Genomic DNA, 23799 nt, shown 5'->3' on the forward strand with positions numbered 1-23799 from the left:
TGTTTCAATGGTCGCCATGGAAACAGGAAATGACGTGTGCGCACGTGTGTGTTCCAGGAGCAGTTCACGGCCATGCGTGACCTCTACATGAAGAACGGTCAGGGCTTCGCTTTGGTTTATTCCATCACGGCTCAGTCGACCTTCAACGACCTCCAAGACCTCAGAGAGCAAATCCTACGCGTCAAAGACACGGATGATGTATATACACACACACACACTTTCACACTTTCAACTTTAGTATTGAAACGATTTAAAACCCTGTTGTGAAACCCAACTTCTAAATTTAGTTGGACCCTAAGTGGAGACCCAACGTTACTTCGAGACCTGAACCCCCGTCTGTGTGTGTGTGTGTGTTCGTTTGTGTTCAGGTGCCGATGATCCTGGTGGGCAACAAGTGTGACCTGGAGGTGGAGCGTGTGGTGGCCAAAGAGTCCGGTGTGGGCCTCGCTCGCCAGTGGAACTCGTGCGCCTTCCTGGAAACGTCTGCCAAGAGCAAGATCAACGTCAACGAGGTGAGCGCACACACTTGCACGCACACAGACAGGCAAACATACACACGCACGGTGCATGTTCTCCATCCATTCCATGGTGTCACTATCTTACAATCACTGTGTGTGTGTGTGTGTGTGTGTGTGTGCGTGTGCGTGCGCGTGCGCGTGCATGCTTGTAGATTTTCTATGACCTGGTGAGACAGATCAACAGAAAGAGTCCAGTTCCTGGGAGAACTCGCAAAAAGTCCACTTGTCAGCTCCTCTAATGACTGCAGGTGTGTGTGTATCACACAAACACACACGCACACTCAAAACATAAAGTGCCCCAAAATGTAAACCCTTGTTTTGTTTTGAAAGACATTAAATATGTTTTAAGTGCTGAAAAGGCGCAAAGACTGAGAACAATATTGAACAGAATTGTTGAGATATGGCTTCAAACTCTTTCTCACCTTCTAAATGTTCCTGATTTTGTGGGCGGGGCTAAAAACTTTCCTCGTGAAGTCAAGAGGTTTGGGCGTCGACACCACGCAGTGTCTGTGTGGTGTCATTCCCACTTCCTCACTGATAATAAGCCACTTCTACCAGTATAGCCATCAAAGAATCAGAATCATCTTTCTTTGCCAAGTACGTCAAAATCACGCAAGGAATTTATCTCCGGTAGTTCGAAAAAATACATCTTCCCTCAAGCGCAATGTGTTTGCGTGTCGTCCCGTCTGGCCCCACGCGCAACCTGTTGCTCGGCGGCGGCGAGTGTACCGCAAAGTTTGCCGCGCAACGGCGAAGGGCTTTCGGCCACTCGGGGGGGGGGGGGGGTCATCCGGCTGCGACTCACGACGCGTGTGCCACAGAATCCCCTCCTTCTCCTCGCGACGCGGTTGACGAGTCCCTCCGTCGATGAGCGGCCCGCTGAATTTCAACGGAAACAAAGGGGCAGAACGGCTCTGTGAAAACGTACCCGGAAGAGGTATTCGATTGACAGCTGGAGGCGAGATTTTCACAGCACCCGTCGACACGCCCACGGCGTCTGGAAGCTCGAAGAATGTCTGTTCTTGACCATTTAGAAGCCTGATTTGACGTACTTTGCGATTATGTATTGATTGAATCCATTCATTCATTGTCCGGCTTGTTAACATGACTCTGTTCTGTGGTCTGCTGAATTTACAAGACATTTTTTGGCCTTTTTTGTGGCACTTCAACCAGAACCCAAAAAAAATTGAGGTGAAAAAGGAACAAACAGGACAATTTACCTTTTTATGACTGGAGTGCTCTGACCAATCAGAAGTGAGCGTGTCTCTCCCTCTCCCCCCTTGCTGTCTCTCTTGTTTCTCTCCAGCTGTGCTCACCAGACCAACATCAACCAATCAGAGGACAGCTTCCCAAGAGCCCCGCCCCCAGCTATGTTAAGTCATCAAGTCAAGTGAACTCTTGTCGCCACGTCAACCACATCAGCCATGCTTCCACCTCCTCAGTTGCCTTGGAAACCAAACGACTGTCATGATGAAGATGGGCTGCCAGGATGTTTCCCCATCATGCTCTCTGCTTCTTTTTAATCTTTAAGATCAGAGGCACCAAAGCGATGTCACGTGTGTGTGTGTGTGTGTGCGCGCGCGTGTGTCGGTCTCTTGTCTTTTCATGTTTATTTTTTGCTCATTATTATGTGAAACTTTAAAAAAAAAAAATTTCGGGAGGCGGTAGCAGCAGCAGATTCTGGCGTTAGCACGCCATGTTCATGGCGGTCGGCTAACTAAGCCTCTGTTAGCGGCATATTTATAGCTCTGCTTTTCAACGTAAAGTAACGGTGCCAATGTTGATTTTCACTTCACTGATATTAGCATGTAGCCTGTTAGCTCGTGCGTAACATTGTCACATGTGGCGTAGTTAGCCGTTAGTGGCATGTTTGTCGCGCTTGGCTAACCTCAGCAACGTGGTTAGCGTCTTGTTTTTAGCTCTGACAACTAACAGGGCCAGTGTCGACGGTGTTACTGTAAAAAGTATTTGGCCGCACTTAACCCTTCCCCTGCACGTGTGTGGCGTTGCGCTGTAAGCCGGGTTAGCCATTAGTGGCTCGTGGCGTGTTTGAGCCCAGATCTGTTGCTGCTGCTTCGTGCGGCGGACATGTTGCCTTGGAGCAGCAGACTCACACTGGCCCACGACTCTGTCTGTGTGAGTGTGCGTGTGTGAGTCTAGATTGTATTATGAACAGGTGATGACATGTTTATGGACATTAAGTATACACAAGACGTGTGCAAGAGGAAGAGGTTGTTGTTGTTGTTTTTGTGTTGAGGATGAGACTGTGTGGTCGTGTAGTTGTGCGATTGTTGTGCTGCTTTTACTCTCGGCCTTTTGTCTCTTTTGTTTGACGCCGAACCTCGGTGTTGACGGAAGAGGAGATTGTTGAAGCCACTAAAAGCCTTTTAAGTCTTCAAATGTGTATGCACATGGATGTTTTTTTTATTTTTTTATTATTATTATTTTATTTTTTTTGCTGTGCAAGTTGTGTGTATGTGTCTTAAGGTAGTGTGTTTCGTGTGTATTGTGGTGTGTGTGTTGGTTGTGTCTTTTTGGAATTGGGTGTGTTTGCATGTAAACGGCATGGTGTGTAGGGTGGTTTTGTGACTGTATTTGCGTGTGATGGGTATGCGTTTGTGTATGCTTGTGTATGGAGGTTGTGTGTGTGGAGGTGTGTTTGTGTGGATGTTATATTTTTGTGTGTGATGGATGGATGTTTGTGTATTTGTGTGTGCGTTCGTTTTTAAAGTTTGTGTGAAGATGTGTGTTAGTATGTAAAGTTAGTTTTTGTCTGGAGGTTGTGTGTTTCATATAGCATGATACCGTTTGTGCGTTTGGCCTGCAGGGGGCGCCGTATCAGCATGGGAACCACCGTTTTCCAAAGCCTGTGTGGCCACAAGGGGGCGCCACCACGGAATGTCCAACGCAACAAATTTGACGAGAGCCTAAGTATCCCCGTCCCCTCACGCCATGATGACTTAATTGAGTCGGGATGCAATGCTAAACTAGGCTAATGAAAACTTAAGTTTGCTCTCCTGTGTGCATGTTAATGTGGACCACTTGAGCTCACAAAATTGCTTTTGGTTCTTGTTGTGGTTGTTGTGTGTGTGTGTGTGTTGGGGGGGTCGGGTGAAGCCAAATGTAAAGTCAAAACTTCCAAAGCCTTAAATGAATAAAAGTGGTGCAATTTTCTAACAGCAAGCTGGCATCATGACTCTCCCTCGCAGAGTGTACATGTCGTCGATCTCCGCTCAGCAGGGGTGTTAAAGTCGTCGCAGGCCACATCCGAGTTACGGTTCCCCTCGGAGGACCATGATGAACGTGAACCCATTGAAATGTAGGATCGCCTCGTGATTACATATACACAACTCGTCGAGAAGTACTTTTGATCAAATCGGAAGCCACTTTGCCGGGGTGACGACGACGACAGCCGTGAAGAGACGGAAGGAAGCAGAGCAGATGAAGATGTTGAGCTTCTGTCCAGGAGTGAGCAGGTTGGAAAGGATTAGAAATGAGCCGAAATGAAATCAGAGGGCCGGTCGAGGTTAGATGTTTGGAGAGAGAAGACTTCCAGAGAAGGGATGCCGGCTACAGTGTTAAAAGGATGATGAGGATGGAGCCGCCAGTCAAGAGAGATCAAAGAAGACCAGAGATGAGGCTGACGAGGTCGTGGGGGGAGACATGGGGGCACTCGGTGTTCGAGAGGAGGGTGTTCCATGGAAAAGGGTGACGCGCGAACGGGACAAGGCCAAAGGAAAAGAAGTGGTCGTGGATATCGAGTACAACCCAGCTGATACAAAGTGATGCAGTGCACACACTACGTCACATCGTTGTCGTAAACCGAGATGTACGAATTCTAGATCGCTGTAGTGGAGTACTGATGGAGAGTACACGTCGTCGTTCAATCAGAAATAGATGTAGTAAACATAGAGCTCCAACACAGACGTAGTACCATCGAGAGTCCAAGGCAGTTGTCCAGCACAAGGATTGATGCGATTGTAGTGGATATGCAAATCGGATGAAAAGCTTTGCGGTCCTGGAGATCAGCGCGCATGCGCGTGTGTGTCGGCTGCCATGACAACAGCTGCGACGGCGTCTGGTGGCTGTCAAAACGAAGCGTTCGCTGCGGCCCATTTTTCTCCTTTTCGATTTTGTTCTTGACTTGACCAACACCAACAATTAGTGGTTGCCAAGGTTACGGACGAGGCCGCCCGGAAACGAAAACGTCGCCATGACGGTCACGGTAAGATTAGTTGAGCTGCTTGCAGTAGTTTGCTAGTTAGCTATGACGAGTGTTGATCAAAGAAGTCACTTATTGATTTCGATTGAATAGAGATAATTGGCAGCTCGTTAGTAAGCCTGCACACCTGTTGCGTCAATGAGGAACCCGAACACGCCCAAAATGAATCGGAAAAAAAGGATGCCGTCTGGTGTTGAATATGCACTGTGCCTCGCGCGTCTGTCTCACAGTTGTGAGGGTCGGGGTTCGAATCTGTGGAGTTAGGCTCAATCAAGACTTGAATTGAAATGGGCCGTTGGTGTGAAGCCGTTTCAAAGTAAGTCAAGCAAACTTGACGTCGATGGGAGCGCGTTGGCATTGATTCTTATTGAATGGAGTGTATAATATGGTCTCATTTAATAATGGCATTATTGTAATAGTCCTCATCGTCGTTGTTGGCTTCTGTGACGTCCCGTCCGAACTTCCGCTGGGTCTCTGTCCGCTATACCAGCATTGTCCTCACTGTGATTTGTCCGTTGAGGACGCTTCTTGCCAGAAGCGCTGGGAGACAAACTCTGCACGGCGGCTGGAGAGGGTCTGCCGACCCGAGATTCACTCCCGACTTTGACCCTATCTTGCTCGACTTCCTCGCAGCTCGGTACTTTTCCTTCGTGCGACTGAATGATCTTGACTGGTTGTCATATCTCATATGAGCAAGGCTTTTAGGGTGCGGTGCGATAGAGGCAGTTACAGCAGTACACGGCAAAGATTCAGGCCTGAAGCCATCTAAAAAGGAGGCCTATCCGGAAAGCTCGTTAGTCTCTCGACAATACTTGGCGACAGGTCTGCTGTTGGTCTATTACATTTGCACGCGTCTTTTGCAAATCCACAAATCTATCCGAGATTTACACGTTGAACGTGTGTGCATTTATCACGACTTATCATTTGTAAATATTCAGTTTTGCTTGTGAATTGTTGAAGGTGCGTTTGTGGATCAGCGGGCACGCGCATTTATTTTTCTGACAAACGTAACGCAGATTCAAGTTTGGGAACAAAAATCACGTGTGGGAAGGTCCTCGCTCCATCCGCTCGGCGGTGGTTTTGCTGCCTCCGTTGAGAGCATAGACGTATCCATCTTCCATCCAGCTTTAGCCTCACGTGGGTTAGGTTTGTCTCCAAAATAAATGCATGTGCCCGCTGATCCACAAAGGCACCAACAATTCACAAGCAAAGTTGAATATTTGCAAATGATAAGTCGTGATAAATGCAATACAGCCCGATGGGGAGCACAAGCCAGTGCAAACTGGAGGCCGGTCCCAAGCCCGAGTAAATTGCGTCAGGAAGGGCATCCGGCTTAAAACTTTGCCAAACAAATAGGAGCGTTCGTCCAAAGAATTCCATACCGGATCGGTCGTGGCCCGGGTTAACGACGGGCGGCGGAAATTCAGCCACTGCGGGTCGAAGTCGAAGAAGAAGAGGAGGTGCAAAGTGGGTTCTTCGGCAGAAAGAGAAGAGGAATTAAGGATAGAGATGGAAATATGTTGACTGGTGCCAGTAGTGTGCTAGATAAATGAAAAGAATACTTCGAGGAGTCGATGAATGAGGAAAATGCGAGAGAAGGGAGAGTAGAAGAGGCAAGTGCGGTGGACCAGGAAGCGCCGATGATTAGTAAGGGGGAAGTTAGAAGGGCATTAAAGAGGAGGAAAAATGGAAAGGCAGCGGGTCCTGATGACATTCCTGTGGAGGTATGGAAGCATCTAGGAGAGGTGGTTGCGGAGTTTTTGACCAGCTTGTTCAATAGAATTCTAGCGCGTGAGAAGATGCCTGAAGAATGGAGGAAAAGTGTGCTGGGGACCATTTTTCAGAACAAAGGTGATGTGCAGAGCTGTGGCAACTAGAGAGGAATAAAGTTGATGAGCCGCACAATGAAGTTGTGGGAAAGAGTAGTGGAGGCGAGACTCAGGACAGAAGTGAGGATTTGCGAGCAACGGTATGGTTTCATGGCCTAGAAAGAGTAGCACAGATGCATTATTAAACCTTGAGGATGTTGATGGAAGAGTACAGAGAAGGTCAGAAGGAGCTCCATTGTGTCTTTGTAGATCTAGAGAAAGCCTATGTCAGAGTACCCAGAGCCAACGGGTGGAGGAAGGTGTCAGGTGCGTCATGTGACAGAAGAGTCTCTGCTCGGACGAAAGGCAAAGTTCAGAAGACAGTGGTGAGGCCGGCCATGATGGACGGATTAGAGACAACAGGGAGCAGAGCTGGAGGTGGCGGAAATGAAGATGTTGAGGTTCGCTCTCGGAGTGACCGGGTGGGATCAAATCCGAAATGAGCTCATCAGAGGGACGGCCGAGGTTGGATGTTTTGGAGACACGGTTAGAGAGAGCAGACTCGGACGCTTTGCACTCGTCCAGAGGAGAAATCGTGAGTATATCGGTCGGAGGATGATGAGGATGGAGCTGCCAGGCGAGAGAGCGAGAGGAAGAGCAAAGAGAAGGTTGATGGATGTCGTGAGGGCAGTCGGTGTCGGAGAGGAGGATGACGCGCTGTGGCCACCGCTAAAGGGACAAGAAGAAGTTGTCATGACAAATGCACACACAACATTAAAAAACGTGTTACTTGTGGATTTGCAAAACACGTGCATATCATTCTGAGAAATATCCCTAACCCATAGACACGGACATGGACGCCGACTCCTGAGTTTGGCCCCGCAGGTCCGACGTTGCCGCTCGCCGATCACGGACCCCGACGACTCTGTCAAACGGGACGTTCGTTGGGATGGTCGTCGTCGGTTGTGGCTGCGTTGCTTCAGCTGTCGTTCTACGGCTAACGTGAAACGAGCTTTGTGATTGGCTGGCCTGAACGTTGCATCTACGAGTCGCGTAAACATGATCTGTGCATGAAGTCACGAGCAGGGGAAATCTATACGGTTGATTTTTGAGGTACAGTGGAATCTTGATTTAACGGTCCCGATTTTATGGACTTGGCATTCAACAAACGGAACATAGGGTCCAGTTGGAACTAAAAATCCCTCCCGTGCACCAGCAAGCTACGTTCGGATACATTTTAGAAACGGCACGGTGAGCAACTGGTTAGCACGTCGCCAGACAATTCCGAAGAACCAGGTTCAATCCCCGGCCCCGCCTGTGTGGATTTTCTCTGGGTACTCCGCTTTCCTCCCACATCCCAAAAACATGCATGCTCGGTTCGTTGAGAACTCTAAATTGCTCGTAGGTGTGCATGTGGGTGTGAAGGCTTGTTGGTCTCTCCACTGTATGTGCTGTGTGATTGGCTGGCGACCATTTCAGGGTTTAACCCGCCGAAATAGGCACCAGCACGTCTGCGACCTATCAGAACGGAAAATGGTGAAAATGGACTTTTCAAACATTTGAAATCTGTTTTTTTATTGATCTACTATAATTTTGTATCGTACTGGGTGTTTTTAGGCCACGAAAAAAGTAATCAGTTTCACGGACAATGAGATTTCACAGACGACCCCCTCCCCCCACTAGTCAAACGTTAAACGGAGGTTCCGCTGCACCCTATCTGGAAAGTCACCGCGAGTGCCATGGTGCCCGTGCCCGCTGACCTTTGCTCCCGCTCCTGCCCCATCGGGTGATTAATCGTGAAATTTACTCCCGGGACCCGGTGGGATCCCAAAAAATGTCAGCCGCCAATCGTTACGTGCCCAATGATATTAGGCGACCAGTCTGTTGTTTGCCTTACTTTCCCTGCTTGTTGCCTGGTGACCAGTCTGTTGTTGACCTGTTTGTCTAATGTTGTTGTCGTTCATTAGAGTGACAGCGAGCGGACTTACGGACGAGGGTCCTCATTGCCTGGTCGCCGCTCTCACCGCGACGGTATCCGCTAACCCTAACCTGCGCGTGATGGGAGCCATGTATGAAAATAAGCTCTTTTATACCTGATTTTCATTTTTGATCCAATCAGCTCACGGCAGAGAAGAGCTCTCTCGTCGTGGGAGGAGAACCGCTCTGGCTCGCAGCACAGCCCCCCCTGCAGGTCCAAACACCCGCCACATTGACATGTCAAGGATCACCTTGAACATGCCTGATGCTGATGGTGCTAAACATTTGTCCAAAGCTCACAAGAACCAGGACCACAAACGTCCAGAGTTTCCTGCCAGATCAGAACCTCCTGCTGGACCAAGACGTGAAGCACCAAAACCAGAACCGGGAAGTGGAAAGTCACGCGTTGAGAAATCAGAGGAGTTGCCGAGAAACAACGTGGACGAGCGTTCTCCTCCGGTGAGTTACTGTAGTACTCTATGCAACCACCTGGGAGCGCTGCACTTAACATGTTTCCAGTCCTGTCGTTTCGGTCATCATTGATTGCATTAATTTTGCGGTTTTCCACTAAATATGGTTAATTAAAATATATTTTTTTAATGTTTCAGGTTGATTGCAGTCAAATTAATTCGAGCTCACAAAGAAGGATTTTATGATAAAACACTTTTTTTTTTTTACATTTATGATCCTTTTTTTTGTATTAAAGAATTGAGTAATTAAAATTTCATTAATTGTAAAAAATAAAATATTTTACTATTTAAAACATTTTTTATTTTTTTATTTTCTTGAGAATAAAAGTAAATTAGTGATTTTGAATAAAATCATAAATACAATTTAAGAGTCAGAACAACTTTTAGTGAAAATAAAGATTTTTTTCATCCATCCATTTTCTGTCGCGCTTCTCCTCACGCGGGTCGCGGGCGTGCTGGAGCCCATCCCAGCTATCATCGGTGCAGGAGGCGGGGTACACCCTGAACCGTTTGCCAGCCAATCGCAGGGCACATACAAACAAACAACCATTCGCACTCACATTCACACCTACGGGCAATTTAGAGTCGTCAATTAACCTATCACGCATGTTTTTGGGATGTGGGAGGAAACCGGAGTGCCCGGAGAAAACCCACGCAGGCACGGGGACAACATGCAAACTCCACACAGGCGGGGCTGGGGATTGAATCCCGGACCTCAGAACTGTGAGGCAGACACTCTAACCAGTCGTCCACCATGCCGCCAGATTTTTTTTTCAATATATTTTTAATTCCGCTTAATATAAAACAAACACCCAGCCATCCATTTTCCGAACCGCTTATCCTCAATAGGGTCGCGGGTGTGCCGGAGCCTATCCCAACTGACTTTGGGCGAGAGGCGGGGTACACCCTGAAATGGTAACAATTCAACAATTATTTTGAAATACATCCTAAATAACACAATTTCAAAATAAAATCCAATTATTAAAATAGATGTTTTATTCACTTTAATAACTAATTGGTTAATTATACAGCAATAAAAAATAGAATGATTTACTGAAATGAGTCATCCAAATTTATATGACAAATATATCTCTGTATATAATGTATTATTTGAGAAAGACCATTTTACAAATGCATTTGAACTTCATCTTGTTTTACTTTAATACATTTTGTCCCAGATGCTCCGCCCCTGCAGCAGCGGGGCCTCTCTGTTTAGAATGCACCCTGTCACCGTGGAAACGCAGATGCATCCCATTGCGATGGAAACTGAGTACCGCTGCAGCTTCCAGGGTCTGTCTCCGCCTCGCGGGCCCCGCCTGCGGAAGCATTTGGAGCGTCGCCAGAGAGTTCCGCTCTTCCACACTCGCACTGTACACGCGCATGCAAGATGCTGTTGTTGTTGTTTTGGAAGATTTTGTCATTGTTGTTTGATGACGATTTTATTTGATCAGAGTCTGAAGATGAGGGAGGAGTCTGACGATATGCCCCACCCACAACATGATGGACCCACCCACCAGAAGAAAGCCACGCCCCCTCCGCAGGTTCATCGACGACACAGGTGTGTGTGTGTGTGTGTGTGTGTCTGTCTCTCTTGTAATGCATACTCATGTCAACTTTTGTGCAAATGTGTGTGTGATAGTGTGTGCGTGTGTGTTTAAATGTAGTTTGTGTGTGTGTCCTCGTGTAGAGCTTATCAAAGTGCGGTGCAAGTCCGTACGTCGTCTCGTGGTACGCGAAAGAATCGCTTCAGTCCAGTTCAGAGGGCTATTCCAGCAAGTCGGTTGTGTGAAAACTCAGAGCAAATTGACCCTGCGATGAGGGAGAGCCCGGTCAATTATTTTCAAAGAGTTGGGTAAAAGGACTTACGACCCAGTCATCACAGTATCGGTCTCCGTGAACCTAACCTGTACTTCCCCCCCCCCCCTTGGGTTAGGTCAGGTCTCAGGTTTAGATTAAGAGCACGGTGAACCATCTTGCTGGAATGGGTGCTGGAGGGGGGGGGGGTTATTCATGAAATGCTTTTTATGTACTTTTAAGTTCAGTGCATTTGCATGTCATCTTTTAAGGACTGTTTGTTTTTTACCATTGACTTTGATGTACAATACATTTTAAGTGATTATTTTTATTGTTCTACATTTCAGTGCAGTGTTAATGTTGAAAGTGTAAATAATGCTACCGCGACAAAAATAGAAGAATGGAATCATCTTTATTGTTATGAACGTGCACGGATGCACATGAAATGTGTTCTGCATTTTACCCATCACAGTGAACACTCACACACTTGTTAGTGGAACACACTGGAGAAGAGGGCAACTTCAGCGCCCAGGGAGCAGTTGGCCTATCGGCGTCTTGCTTATGGACACCGCAGCCGTGAGTCCGGGAGATGATATTGAAGATACTTTTTATGGATAAAAACTCATCCTCACTTTTTCTGAACACTTAGGCCTGCTGTGAGGCTAGATTCTAATGTCGGTCATGTGAGTGGCCCTTTTTTGAGGTGGTGCTTCGGCTCAAGTTTGAGAATCACTGTTCTCGTGTATTCTCATGTAAATGTGGATGCTGTTTTTGAAATTGCTTTTGTCTGTATGCAAATGTCATTTGTGTGTGTGTGTGTGACAGGAAGCTGACCGAATATGAAGCCGGCTTTCCTCGTCCCCCGTGTGGAGCGGCGGGCGAAACCCCTCAGGTGATTTTGGGTCACATGACTCCAACACGAACAAGCTTAGCTATCTCGCTCAGCCCAATTTGTGAAGGCAAGCTCGTGCGACCTGATGAGTAAGCACAAAACAGAAGCATCGCTGCGGAAACCATCCAACCTCAACACTTCCTTACGGGGAATTTGGGCGCGTGTACACACACACACACACACACACACACACACACTCACTCAGCTTTATTCATAGAGCACTTTACAAAAACAATTTCGGCAGTAATCAAGTACTGTAAATCAGAATGTCCATAAAACATCCATCCATTTTCCGTATCGCTTATCCTCCTGACAGGTCGCAGGCGCGCTGGAGTCTTTCTGAGCTGACTTGATCGAGAGGCGGCGTACACCCTGAACTGGTTGCCAGCCAGTCGCAGGGCACATGTGCAACACAATAAATACATTCATAATAAACAAACAAACAAATGATCGTCTATGACATCACTCGCATTTGTTGAAAGCTTCAGTTTGAATGGAAACAAATGCAGTTTTCTAACAGCTGTTTGTCCGTTGGCGAGTAACGGGAGGATCGCTTCAAATCTCCTGTCTGTCCCACACAACAAAAACAGATGCGGATATACATCGCCCAAAAATGTCACAGCTAAAATGGTGTAAATAGGACCCCTCCTCAGCCGCAAAATGAGTACTTCATGTGGACAAGTATACAGTAAATTAGGAGAACGTTAGCGCTCTTGATGAGATGAGAGAGGCTGTCGACTCACTGTTAAGTCCGTTAGTCCAGGCAGACACACACACACACCCCACGCTTACACAATAAAAAGGCACACGTACACAACACAGAGAAACTCCAAAACAGCTGCAACAGACTCCTATAAATAACAGTCACATGCACAAACACAACGCACACATACAGTAGCCCACATGCAGACAACACACATGCATGCACGAACAACCAACACACTCATACAGGAACACATATCCACAACACATTGACACACAGCACAAACACACAGACAACACACACACAAATACACGAACAAGTTAACAACAGACAGACGCGTGCACTCAACTCTCACATATCCATACATACGACACACACACACAGACAGAGCACGCACACAGCAATGTGTGTGTGTTGAAGTTTCCAATCCTCAGGTGTACCTAATAAAAAGTCATCTTATATCGTCTGCCAAAGCCACCTCAACTTCCCGTGTGTCTGTGTGTGTGTCGACTTCCTGTTGCCGTGCGGCTTCGATGTGTGCATCAGGGTCATGGAGGTCACGCTTGCTTTTACCAGAAGTCTTTGTGAGCCTTCAAAGCGCTGACTCACTTCTCAGAACCACGTCTTCATTTGGGTCATGTCTGGCCAACGCCAGCCATCAGCGACGCGCGCGCGCGCACACACACACACACACACACACACACGAGCACACTCTGTGTGTGTGTGTGTGTGTGTGTGTGTGTGTGTGTGTGTGTGTGTGTGTGTGTACCTGTAACAGGTGTGTCATTGTGAACCACCGACCTCTGAAGATGTGTTGCGTGTGTGCGCAGGTGGCGCTGTTGAGACAGAAGGCATCGTGGTACCGTCGCCGGGCCTGGGGGACCAACTTCTCCAGACAGCACCTGAGCCAGCTCACGTCCCAGCACAACTTCCTTTGGGAGCCCAGCACTGATGCTCCCAGCCCCCGACCCACCTCGGATCCAAGACTCACCCCGGACCTCCGCAGACCTCCCTACGTGGAGGCTCTGGACCTCGCCAGGTGAGCCGCGACCTTGAGCACCTTGTGACCCCGTCATCACGCCTGCACTTTTGTCGCTTCCTCCCCACAGCTGCTCCACTTCCTCGTCTGGACCAGCAAGCCCTGCCCGCGGCGGGCCAGTGGCGCCGCCCACATGTTGCAAGACGATCTGGGCGACAGAAGGACAAGAGGATGGGGTGGAACGCTCGCCCACTCCTGAGATGGTCAGCAGACCGCTTCACAGAACACATTTGGATGTCACCACACCTGCCACTGGTATACATACACACACACACACACACACACACACATGCGACACGCACATGCGGGCACACACCTGCCACTGGTAAATCCTCAACAACAAACAACCCCAGAATGTCAGGATGGGAAACACCTCCTGCACTCTCATCCTGAACATGGGGACACTACAGGGGTGTGTCCTCAGCCCCTTTCTCTCAATCCTTTTTACATATGACTGCGCTCCCAATCACCCAGGCCCCACCACCATCATCTCATTTGCTGAAGACACCACCTTTGTGGGACTAATCAGGGACAATGACGAGTCAGCCTCCAGTGGGGAGGTCCGGCATTTCAGGGGATGGTGTGAAATCAACAATACAGCCAAGATGAAGGAGATGAACATGGACTTCAGGAATTCCTGGGCACATCAACCTCTTTATAGATGGAGAGGAAGTAGAGAGGGCAGAAAGCTTCAAATTTCTCAGAGTCCACAGGAGATCTCACCTGGTCGACCAACACCGGGGAAACCAGCAGAATTATTTGAAGAATTGTCTGACTTGTGTGTTTGCAGCAGGGGGTGCCATCCTGGTGGGCAGGTCCAGTTCAGAAGAAGCTTTTCAGGTGACCGATTGGATGAACTCATTGGATAATCGACAGACTGACCGATTGACTGTCTGCTCGATGTACGTATAGAGGCGTGGCGCTAGTGTTTCCACAGCAATGGACAAAGCGAGCGCCGGGCTTATGCCAAAGGAGGTGTTGTGTCCTCGTAGCCCCGCCCTCCTCCACCGGCCCTCTTCTGCTGCGAAGTGTCGACCGATCCTGTCCGGGCTGAGCCCGGCCCCGCCCCCGATGCACGTCATCCGAGGACGGCTGAGACATGCCGAGTTCCAACACAACGGTCAGTCGTGTCAAGCAATCGATTGGGCGGTTAATTGATTCGTGTCATCGTGTGTGTGTGTGTGTCTGTCAGGTGAGCTTGGTCTGAGGTTCCACTCGCACCAAGGTTTCGGAAGCAACTTTCATCCTGACGAAGGTGACTCTCCCTCTCCTCTTCTTCTTCCTGAGCTTCCATTCGAATGCACCCTCTCGCCGTGGAAACGGTTTGGAACACAGCCCTCCCTCGGTCTTTGGGTACCCGTCCCTAATGCCGTCCCCTCCTTTTGGCCTAGACGAGCGTCTGCGGGTGATGTCGAGCCGCTCGGCGGCGGCGTGTTCGGCGGCGGTGGCCGTGCTGGAGCGCGCGCAGACGAGGGGTCGGGAGTTCTGGGGGAAGAGCTGAACCCTCGTCCCTTAAACCAACCAACCAACCAATAACGGACTTTTACTTTGACCAATAAAACTTCTCATCCTTATTCTTTCTGCTTTGATTCTTAATCTTTATTCTTTTTATTTACACTTAAAAAATGATCTTTAATTCTTATTCTTTATGCTTTCAGCTTTATTTTTCTCTACTTTTATTGTCGTTTCGACTTAAATTATTCATTCTTCTTCTTTACAATGTAAGTTGTATGATTTGCACTTTAATGACTGTTTTATCATGACTTAGTCTGATTTAAACTTACACAATTCTTATGTACACTTTCTAGTTACTCTAGTTCTTATTTATTCTTATTGACACATCGTTACTATTTACACTAATTGTCATTGTTCACTGTAATATTAATTCCCATTATTTGCACTTTAATTCCAATTTTTTGTACACTTTCTTGAATTCTTCACTCATTCTTTTCACACTAATTCCCCTTTATTTTGTCTTCTTCATTTATTCTTTGATTTTAATTCTTATTCTTTACACCGTAATTCATATTCTTTCTTCTGGACTAATTGTTTTGGGACAAATGCGAGCAGGTGAGTAAAAAGCCCACCCGACATTACTTCCTGTTCCCCTCCTAAATATCCTTGTTCTTACCAGCTCGTGATGTCACTTCCGGTTACGTGCTGGGATGGAAAAAAAATTCGATGGAAGGTATGTTTGATTTATTTGCATTTTGTCTTGTCACGTTTGAAACGATGATCGTCATAAGCATGTTGCATTTATGTCATCGCGTACGTCATTGACAGCGACGTGTTAATAAACACTAGGCAAACATGCCTCGTTTTCACACACACACACGCACACGCACTCACACACAAACAGTACACACGCAACACACATGCACACAGGACAGGTGCATATAACACACGCGCACAGCACATATGATAGACATTTGCACGCACTCACTCTCACTACGGAGACACATTTACAATACAATGATTTGCAAATCATGTTCAACCTATATTTCATTGAATGCACGACAAAGACGAGATATTTCATGTTCAAACTGATCAACTTGATTGTTTTGAGCAAATAATCTTGAACTTAGAATTTGATGGCTGCAACATGTTCCAATAAAAGCTGGGACAGGTGGCAGAAAAGGTTGAGAAAGTTGCGGAATGCTCACGAAACACCTGTTTGGAACATCCCACAGGTGAACTGGCTCATTGGGAACAGGTGGGTGAGAAAATAGTACAATTTATTATTTGCTGAAAACAATCAAGTTTATCAGTTTGAACATTGAACATATCTTCTCTTTGTCATGGATCCAATTAAATATAGGTTGACCATGATTTGCAAATCATTATATTCTGTTTTTATTTGTTTCACACAACGTCCCAACTTCATTGGAATTGCGTGTGCACACTCACAGGCATACACGCACACACAACACATGGACTCACCCATACAAGCACACGCGATACACATACAAGTCATTGACACGCGCACCACTTATAACACACATTCACACAATCAATCAAACACACACACACATGCGCACAGTCACTGATGCACACAAAACACACACACACACACTTTCTCTCACAAACATACAACACGCACACACTGGAAAGGAGGAAGTGATGTCACTGGTCCAGATTAATGACAAACATTCGATTTGTCGTCACACTTTGACTTACACCTCATTTCCTCCAAGTGACAGTAAATGCATCAACACTGACCTGTGTGTGCGTGTGTGGGGGGTGGGGGGGATTTGCTTGTCCTATTTCTTGTGGGGGGGCGGAGGCTTTTGTGTGTATAAAATGCGGCGTGTACACTTCACATCACATCATCGCCGTTTTTGCCCTTCACCTCGTCAACTTTTTTTAGTTTTTTTCCATCATCATCATCATGAAAGTCGTCTGCAACGCCGCGCTCGTCTCCCGCCGCCGTCTTGGTGCCGCCGTGCTGCCGCTGCTCCTGATTGGCTACGTCTGTCCTGGGGAGGCGGGACCCGTCAGTCAGTCGTTCAGCAAAGTTTTGAGGAGTCCGGCGACCTATCGGGCTGCAGAGGAAGTCTCACTACACGTAAGTCACCTGTCACAGTAACGTCTTTGTTATTAATGCGTCAACGAACATATTAATCATGTGACATATGAACATATTGTGATACACGAATGGGATACAAATGCGACAATGCTAAATCAACTTATCAGTACAACATAGGAAAATGTTAATGCGACATGAACGTGTTACTACCGTGATGTAAACATGTTATGACCGCGACATAAATGTTTTGTTAATGCGATAACCTATTAATGTGACATAAATGTGGTGTTAATGTGACTTAACGTGTTATGTGACGTATTATCAATGTGGCATATTTTTTATGTAATGTTAATGTTATTATGACAAGCATGCTAACAACAAAATGTGAACATGGTAATGCATCATGTGAACACATTATAGCTTGTTAGCAACGTGTCCTCTTAAAGTTGAAGTCAGTAGAATGTTTTACCGTAATAATAAAAATAATTCATGTGATTAATATAAGACTTTTGAAGGCACTCAGACGCTTTACAATCATTCACTCCACAGTCACACCCTAGTGGTGGTAAGCTACTTGTGTCGCCACAGCTGTCCTGTAGGGGACAATCCGACGGAAGCGTGGCTGCCATTCTACGCCTACGGCCCCTCCGAACATCAACCGCATTCATTCTCGATCGATCTGGGACAACTTGCGCTCGGCTGGGGATTCCAACCCGCAGCCCTGCGGTTGCAGGGCGTACTCTTACCCTCTGCGGCACGCTGTCCCAACAACGTTTTAATGTGTTATGAACGTTTTGCTGACATGTCCTATGCGTGTTTTTTGAGCGACTTGAACTTATGAATGTATCACATGCACTTAAATGAACACATCCTGTCAACATGTCACAAGATAACCTTTATTAGTCCCACAGTGGGCACATTTTGTTGACGTTCCAGATGAAAATTTCATCAATATGACAATGTTCACGTGCCATATTAAGGTGTTCTTAACATGTTTTTAACGTGTTGTTGTTCAGGCTCAGCACGCTGAGACGGCAGAGGAGTCCAACATCAGACTGAACGTTCCGGTCAACAGCGATATGGTAAGCAAGAAACTCAAAACCCCTCAACCAACAATGCCTTGCCTTACCCTTTTTTCACTTTGCCTTGTCTTGCTTTGCCCTGCCTTACCTTACCTTGCTTTACCTTACCTAAAGGACCACATGAGCATCTGCTGCCTGCACGCCAACATCCTGGACTTCTACCTGAACAACATCCTCAATCACTTTGACGACCAGGATCCCAGAATGCACCAGCTGCACTCCGACCTCGGCAGAGTCAGCTTTGACCTTAAGGAACGTGGATGTGTGAGTGGCAGCCACCTGCATCTTTGTGTCTCCGTGACTTGTCCTTTGGACTTGTCACAGTGTCCTAGTGGACTTGTGTACTCGTGGACTTTGTGTTGTAGTGCAGTGATTCACAACTGGTGGATTAGGACTTGAGCTGGGCGATGTGGCAAAGAAAAAACGATACCGATTTAATTTTTTCATATCTTCCAATATGGATTATTATTAAGATTTTTTTTTTTATTTTTTTTTTTTTGAAACTTAAAAAAAAAAAAGCCGCTGTACTGAAAACTAAAGAAGCTCGAGAGTAATTAATTTTATGAATGCCTTTTGTTAACAACACTCCTCATAGTCAATTCTTCAAACGTTAACCTCAACGTATTGGCATAATAAGTAAATAAGGCACATAAACTATAGAAAAATATATGAACAATTTTCACTCAACAATGCAAAGAAAGTAGAAAAATATAATGGTGCAATAGTTTGAAATCTTGAGTATTTTTGGAGGTACAAGATAGAAAATAAACAAACTGATTGATACAGACGTGGTGTTTGATCAGCGCATTTAAAATAAGCTAGCCAAACAAAGGTTTTATATGAAACCATGCGGCCATAAAATTCTATGTAGGTTGAACATGATTTGCAAATCATTGTATTCTTTTTTTATTGATGTTTAACCCAATGTCCCAACTGAATTGGAATTGGGGTTGTAAACACAACACCCCATATGAACAGAAAAAAAAACTGAATTGTTGAAATTTATGAAAGAAAAATGAGATATCACACGACCATAAGTATTCAGACCCTTTGCTCAGTATTTAGTAGAAACACCTTTTTGAGCGAGTAGAGCCATGAGTCTTTTTGGGAATGATGCAACAGGTTTTTTTCACACCTGGATTCGGGGATCCCCTGCCATTCCTCATTGCAGATCCTCTCCAGTTCTGTCAGGTTGGATGATGAACGTTGGTGGACCGCCATTTTCAGGTCTCTCCAGAGATGCTCAATTGGGTTTCAGTCAGGGCTCTGGCTGGGCCATTCAAGAACAGTCACGGAGTTGTTCTGAAGCCATCTATCTATCCATTTTCTTGACCGCTTATCCTCACTAGGGTCGCGGGCCTATCCCAGCTACTCCTTCGTTATTTTAGGGTCATTGTCAGCACATTGTATTGTTGAAGCAAATCATACGTAATTATCTTTGTGGTTTATTTCGAAGCTTCACGTTTTAAAGATTCAATATGAAAATTGACAATCATGAACCTTTTCTAGCGTGGCACCTCCTGTTGGCTTGACCTTTTGTGTCCAATGTCCTTCCAGAACGTGGTGCACTACCGAGACCACCAGCACACTGTGCAGTTCCGCAATAAGCTGGCCAAGGTAAACTTCAAGTCACAAATTGCTTTTTGAAATTTAAACAGGACATATCATGTCAAGCAGTAAAGTGTCAAATGAAAATAAAACCACCAAGTCAATAAGGCATCAAACCCTTATCCATTTTGCCCGATTGTGACGTCACAATTAATTTACGAAGACATGCTTGACACTGACTTTGTCAGCCAATGTTTTGGGTGGTGGCTGGAGCACTTTCCAGAGCAAAAAAAGAAATAAAAAATTTGCTGAAAGCACTTTCATGTCAAAGCCAAAAGGTAAGCAAAGGTGCAGTGTCGCTCGAGTTAGGATGAGCTAACAGTGTAGCATCAGCCTAGGACAATAATGTTCAAAATGTTTTTCTTCATGGGGGGTAGACACACACATTCAAGCAAGCAAACATGCACGCACATACTCACACATACATGGACACCCTCACTCACTCACACGCACACACACGTATACACACACATGCATAGACGCCCTCCGTTTCACCATGACAAGAAATCTGTACTATTATTACATAAGGTATTTAGACACCTGGGAATTTTTTTTTTAATGGTGAAAAAATGATTGTTGATTGCTGAGCAAGTGTGTTTCTTGGCAGATGACGATGAATAATGCTGATTCCAAATGTTTTATAGATGGAACATGGGCGTGGCCTGAACAAGGCGATGAGCGAGGTGAACATTCTCTTTGCGTATCTGCACGACAGCTGCGTGAGCGCCACCCACTGAAGCACAACTACAACCTTATTTATTGGCTTATTTAACCTATTTATATGGCTGTTACCATCGAGACAATTGTGTTACAGTAACAGATCAAATAAACTTACTTTTTACAACAAGAAATACAAAACTACTGTCATGTGTCACCTTTGGATGGCAGGTGTTGGCCAATGAGAAGCCTTGCAAACAGGCAGGTGGCTTCTTAGAGGGCCGCTACACCTTCGTATTGTATGTACGTGTGTGTGTGTGTGTGTGTTTGTGCATTAAAGGCCAGTACAGCCAGCAATTTATCTCCTTTTTAGTGTGTGTGTGTGTGTGTGTGCCTGTGTGTGTACGAGACACACACGTCACCTCGTGTCAGACTGTATAATGTCATCACAGGAATTTCCCGCACTTGGATGTGACAGCAGACTTCCCACCCTGTGTGTGGATCTGTGTGCGTGCATATGTGTCTGAAATAAGATATTTCTATGTTTTTTGTCAGATCGCATGACCGGGCGATGATGTCAACCATGTGATCATGTGTCGGTGGCGACTGTGGTGACATCACGGTCATGTAACCTGGCAGGCTTTCATCCTCAATCAACAGGATGAGACGACACGTGACTCAGCCGAGGAGGGGAGGAGGTTCAGGTAGGAGGACATCGCCATGGCAATCGTGACTCAGACAAAACGTTTTGAAAGCGGAGAAGAGGAACAAGGCGACGGCGCTATAAAGCCCGGTGGGTCCACCGCCTGTCGCTCGCCTCTTTGCATCCTCGACATGCTCTTCGTCAAAAGGTCTCCTCTTCCTTCCACCATCCTCTTCCACCTCTCCATCCTACTGGTGGTCGTAGAGGGCGTTGCCATGACACTGGGCTGCAGGGGGCTCAGGTGTCAATGGGACATCCATAATTTGTGGACTCTTGATGGTCAGTCACATCACTCATTATCATCCTCATCATTATTATTGTCTTCAACGCACCCGGCTGTGAAACTCCTGAAGTTTGCAGATGACACCACAGTCATCGGCCTCATCAAAGACTGTGACGAGTCTGCGTATCGACGGGGCTGAGCGGCCGGAGCTGCGGTGCGGCCGACACAACCTGGAGCTCAACACGCTCAAGACTGTAGAGATGTTGGTGGACTTCCGGAGGCATCCTTCGCCACAGCTGCCCCTCACGCTGTCCAACTGCCTCGTGTCAACCGTCGAGACCTTCAAGTTCCTGGGAATTACAATCTCTCAGGACCTGAAGTGGGCGATCAACATCAACTCCATCCTCAAAAAGGCCCAGCAGAGGATGTACTTCCTGCGGCTTCTGAGGAAGCACGGCCTGCCACGGGACCTGTTGAGGCAGTTCTACATGCGGTCATCGAATCAGTCCTGTGTTCTTCCATCACAGTTTGGTTTGGCGCTGCTACAAAAAAGGGAAAACTCCGACTGCGACGGACAATCAAAATTGCTGAAAAGATTGTCGGTACACCGCCTACCCACCCTTGAGGACTTGCACGCTGCCAGAACTAAGACAAGAGCGTGCAAAATCCTCTGGGACCCTCCACATCCCGGTCACCACCTCTTCCAGCTCCTTCCCTCAGGTAAGCGCGACTGAACAATGCGAATTAAAACAAACAGACATTCCAACAGCTTCTTCCCTCTTGCCATTAACCTCTTGAACAGTTAATTTAGAATTCCATTGCAACATGCTGCCAATTTTTTGTCTTGAGTTTGTTGTCACATTTCTGTCAGGCCAATTACACATTACTCTTGCACTCACTGTACTAGTCTCGCCACGCTGCACTATTTGCGTATCTGTTATTGACCAATCCTGGCCACTCATGCCTGAGTAGCATCTGCAACATTTGCACAATCGACATTGTCCCAGATTATCGCACTACTTGTCACTTTAAACTGCATACATTTCTTGAACTCTCGGCGCCCTTTGCACAATGGTCATTGCACCGGACTATTCTATTCGTCATTTCAACCTGCTGTAATTGCTGGAGGACTCTGCATCTTTTTGCACAATTGTCCAAAAAATAAATAAGTAAATAAATAGTTCCGACATTACCAGATTACTAGCAAACCTTTATTGCTCAGTGACTGCTTTTTTTCCCCCAATGTCTTTATGTCTCAAAAGTATTCTCTGTCAATTGAATAGCAGCAAGCCTCACTAGCTTGCCGCTAAAAGAGATTCCCACCAGCAGTAACTTGGGGCTGCTGGCAAAAAACGATGGCATCGACGCCAAGTGATACTCCGTCTTCGTTGACAAAATGTTATGTCCAAAAATGCATGGTCAATAAATGTTTGCTAAAGAGAACTTGATGACACGTTACTTTATGACACTACGTCCTCACGTGTTGTAAGACGAGATATGGTAAAATTGAGTATTTCTCAATTTTACTGTTTCTATATCACTTGTGCTTTTATTGTATTTGAGTATAGACCAGCTACTATTTTTGGTCAAATATTTAGTCCACATCAACAAACCCATGGTATGGCAATGCGCAAATGGAAAAATGTTCAATTTGGGAAGGTCTCACTGTGATGTCAGAGGTCCATTAGGAGCGGGGTTGGCGGGTCGACTTAACCGTGCTAACAGCAAAACATTTTACGGTGCGCGTCACGTCCAAACCAGCCGAGAAAAGCCTCCAGCCTCCATTCCTGGTAGGTAGCTAAGGAACCGCTTTCGAATATGGTGAAAACCAAGAATACGAAGTGCAGTGTGTAAAGGCCTTTATAGTTGAAAATCTTTTGTAAATTGAGCAAATTGGGGACGAGATGCCGAAAACACATGACTTGAAGGTTTAAATGACGCTGCAGAGTAGTAAAGTCAACTCATCGTTTTAACCTGCTGGGTACATACACGGCGGCCAGAAGAGAAAGGAGAGGCGAGAGATGGAAGGATTAATTCATTCAGCCCAAAGGTTAAAGCACATTAGTGATGATATAAATATGATTTTAATCAGACCTCCCAAGATGAATGAAAATCTGGTGCAATGGCTAATATTCGCTTCTGTTTGCTGTCACTTCTTGTCGTGCTTGTCATTCTTTGTTCTCAGGCGGAGTTCGTTCAATGCAGGAATACTTTTCTTCTGCCTCACTGCCATGTGAATCACACGTTATTTCACCGCAAACACCGATGCGCACCGGCAACATCGTGTTGAGGCTGCCCACAATATGACAGCTCCGCTCGTGTTGCTGTATTTGGGATAGAATTACCACAGTTTAAAAAAAAAAAAAAACAACAAAAAATGAGAATATCTCATTTTAAATCCCCCAAATTTTTGTTTATGTGAATTGAAATTCATGAGAAAATTAACCTTAAAATGTAATTATTATTTTTCGAGACAAAAAGAAAAATGAATAAGCTGAAATTAAAAAAGTGAAAAGGAATGATAAGGATACTCACTCGAAACAAGCTCTAGAATATAATCAAAACAAATAGAAATAA

The 23799-nt window shown here is 46.2% G+C and overlaps 3 protein-coding genes across 12 annotated transcripts in view; all 3 read left to right on the forward strand.

Annotated features, from left to right (window-relative positions):
* Positions 1-3701, forward strand: part of LOC133472202 (ras-related protein Rap-1b) — a 9924-nt gene extending 6223 nt beyond the window's left edge. For 3 of the 4 annotated variants that reach the window (XM_061762750.1, XM_061762748.1, XM_061762747.1), the window contains 4 exons: positions 58-198; positions 369-512; positions 671-766; positions 1825-3701. In XM_061762750.1, coding sequence (XP_061618734.1) covers positions 58-198; positions 369-512; positions 671-757 — 372 coding nt within the window. In that variant the 3' untranslated portion in view covers positions 758-766; positions 1825-3701. The remainder of the gene's footprint in view (positions 1-57; positions 199-368; positions 513-670; positions 767-1824) is intronic. The other variant, XM_061762749.1, reaches the window with a different exon arrangement.
* Positions 3702-3850: 149 nt separating this feature from the next.
* On the forward strand, positions 3851-14997 carry mdm1 (Mdm1 nuclear protein). 5 transcript variants are annotated; one of them, XM_061762684.1, is made up of 12 exons: positions 3853-4743; positions 8516-8579; positions 8668-8739; positions 8821-8984; positions 10174-10553; positions 11615-11681; positions 13215-13423; positions 13494-13678; positions 14214-14263; positions 14336-14543; positions 14616-14678; positions 14815-14997. In XM_061762684.1, exons 1-12 carry the CDS (start codon positions 4732-4734, stop codon positions 14922-14924), a joined length of 1584 nt encoding a protein of 527 aa, XP_061618668.1. In that variant the 5' UTR covers positions 3853-4731; the 3' UTR covers positions 14925-14997. The 5 variants fall into 5 exon arrangements, with proteins under 5 accessions (XP_061618666.1, XP_061618669.1, XP_061618665.1 ...); XM_061762683.1 differs by having other exon boundaries at positions 10174-10365; positions 10447-10553; positions 14616-14997; XM_061762682.1 differs by having other exon boundaries at positions 3851-4743; positions 14214-14325; positions 14416-14543; positions 14616-14997.
* A 6-nt stretch (positions 14998-15003) lies between these two features.
* Positions 15004-20990, forward strand: LOC133472198 (uncharacterized). 3 transcript variants are annotated; one of them, XM_061762738.1, is made up of 8 exons: positions 15004-15144; positions 15558-15611; positions 16791-16988; positions 17966-18031; positions 18146-18295; positions 19589-19648; positions 20284-20322; positions 20852-20990. In XM_061762738.1, the coding sequence occupies exons 1-8, from the start codon at positions 15049-15051 to the stop codon at positions 20858-20860; spliced, it is 672 nt and encodes a 223-aa protein (XP_061618722.1). In that variant the 5' UTR covers positions 15004-15048; the 3' UTR covers positions 20861-20990. The 3 variants fall into 3 exon arrangements, with proteins under 3 accessions (XP_061618722.1, XP_061618721.1, XP_061618723.1); XM_061762737.1 differs by lacking the exon at positions 20852-20990 and having other exon boundaries at positions 20284-20500; XM_061762739.1 differs by lacking the exons at positions 15004-15144; positions 20852-20990 and adding an exon at positions 15151-15493 and having other exon boundaries at positions 20284-20499.
* Positions 20991-23799: the final 2809 nt, after the last annotated feature.

This window comes from Phyllopteryx taeniolatus, chromosome 22 (genome assembly GCF_024500385.1).
Source record: "Phyllopteryx taeniolatus isolate TA_2022b chromosome 22, UOR_Ptae_1.2, whole genome shotgun sequence".
Classification (NCBI taxonomy): Eukaryota; Metazoa; Chordata; class Actinopteri; order Syngnathiformes; family Syngnathidae; genus Phyllopteryx; species Phyllopteryx taeniolatus.

Coding starts and splice junctions, on each gene's coding strand:
- mdm1 (XM_061762681.1), top strand. Junction 8,740..8,820: donor CAGCACAGCCCCCCCTGCAG/GTCCAAACACCC, acceptor ATTTGTCCAAAG/CTCACAAGAACCAGGACCAC. Junction 14,264..14,335: donor GTTCAGAAGAAGCTTTTCAG/GTGACCGATTGG, acceptor ATGTACGTATAG/AGGCGTGGCGCTAGTGTTTC.
- LOC133472198 (XM_061762737.1), top strand. CDS start 15,049: ATGATCTTTAATTCTTATTCTTTATGCTTTCAGCTTTATTTTTCTCTA. Junction 16,989..17,965: donor CAGAGGAAGTCTCACTACAC/GTAAGTCACCTG, acceptor GTTGTTGTTCAG/GCTCAGCACGCTGAGACGGC. Junction 18,296..19,588: donor ACCTTAAGGAACGTGGATGT/GTGAGTGGCAGC, acceptor ATGTCCTTCCAG/AACGTGGTGCACTACCGAGA.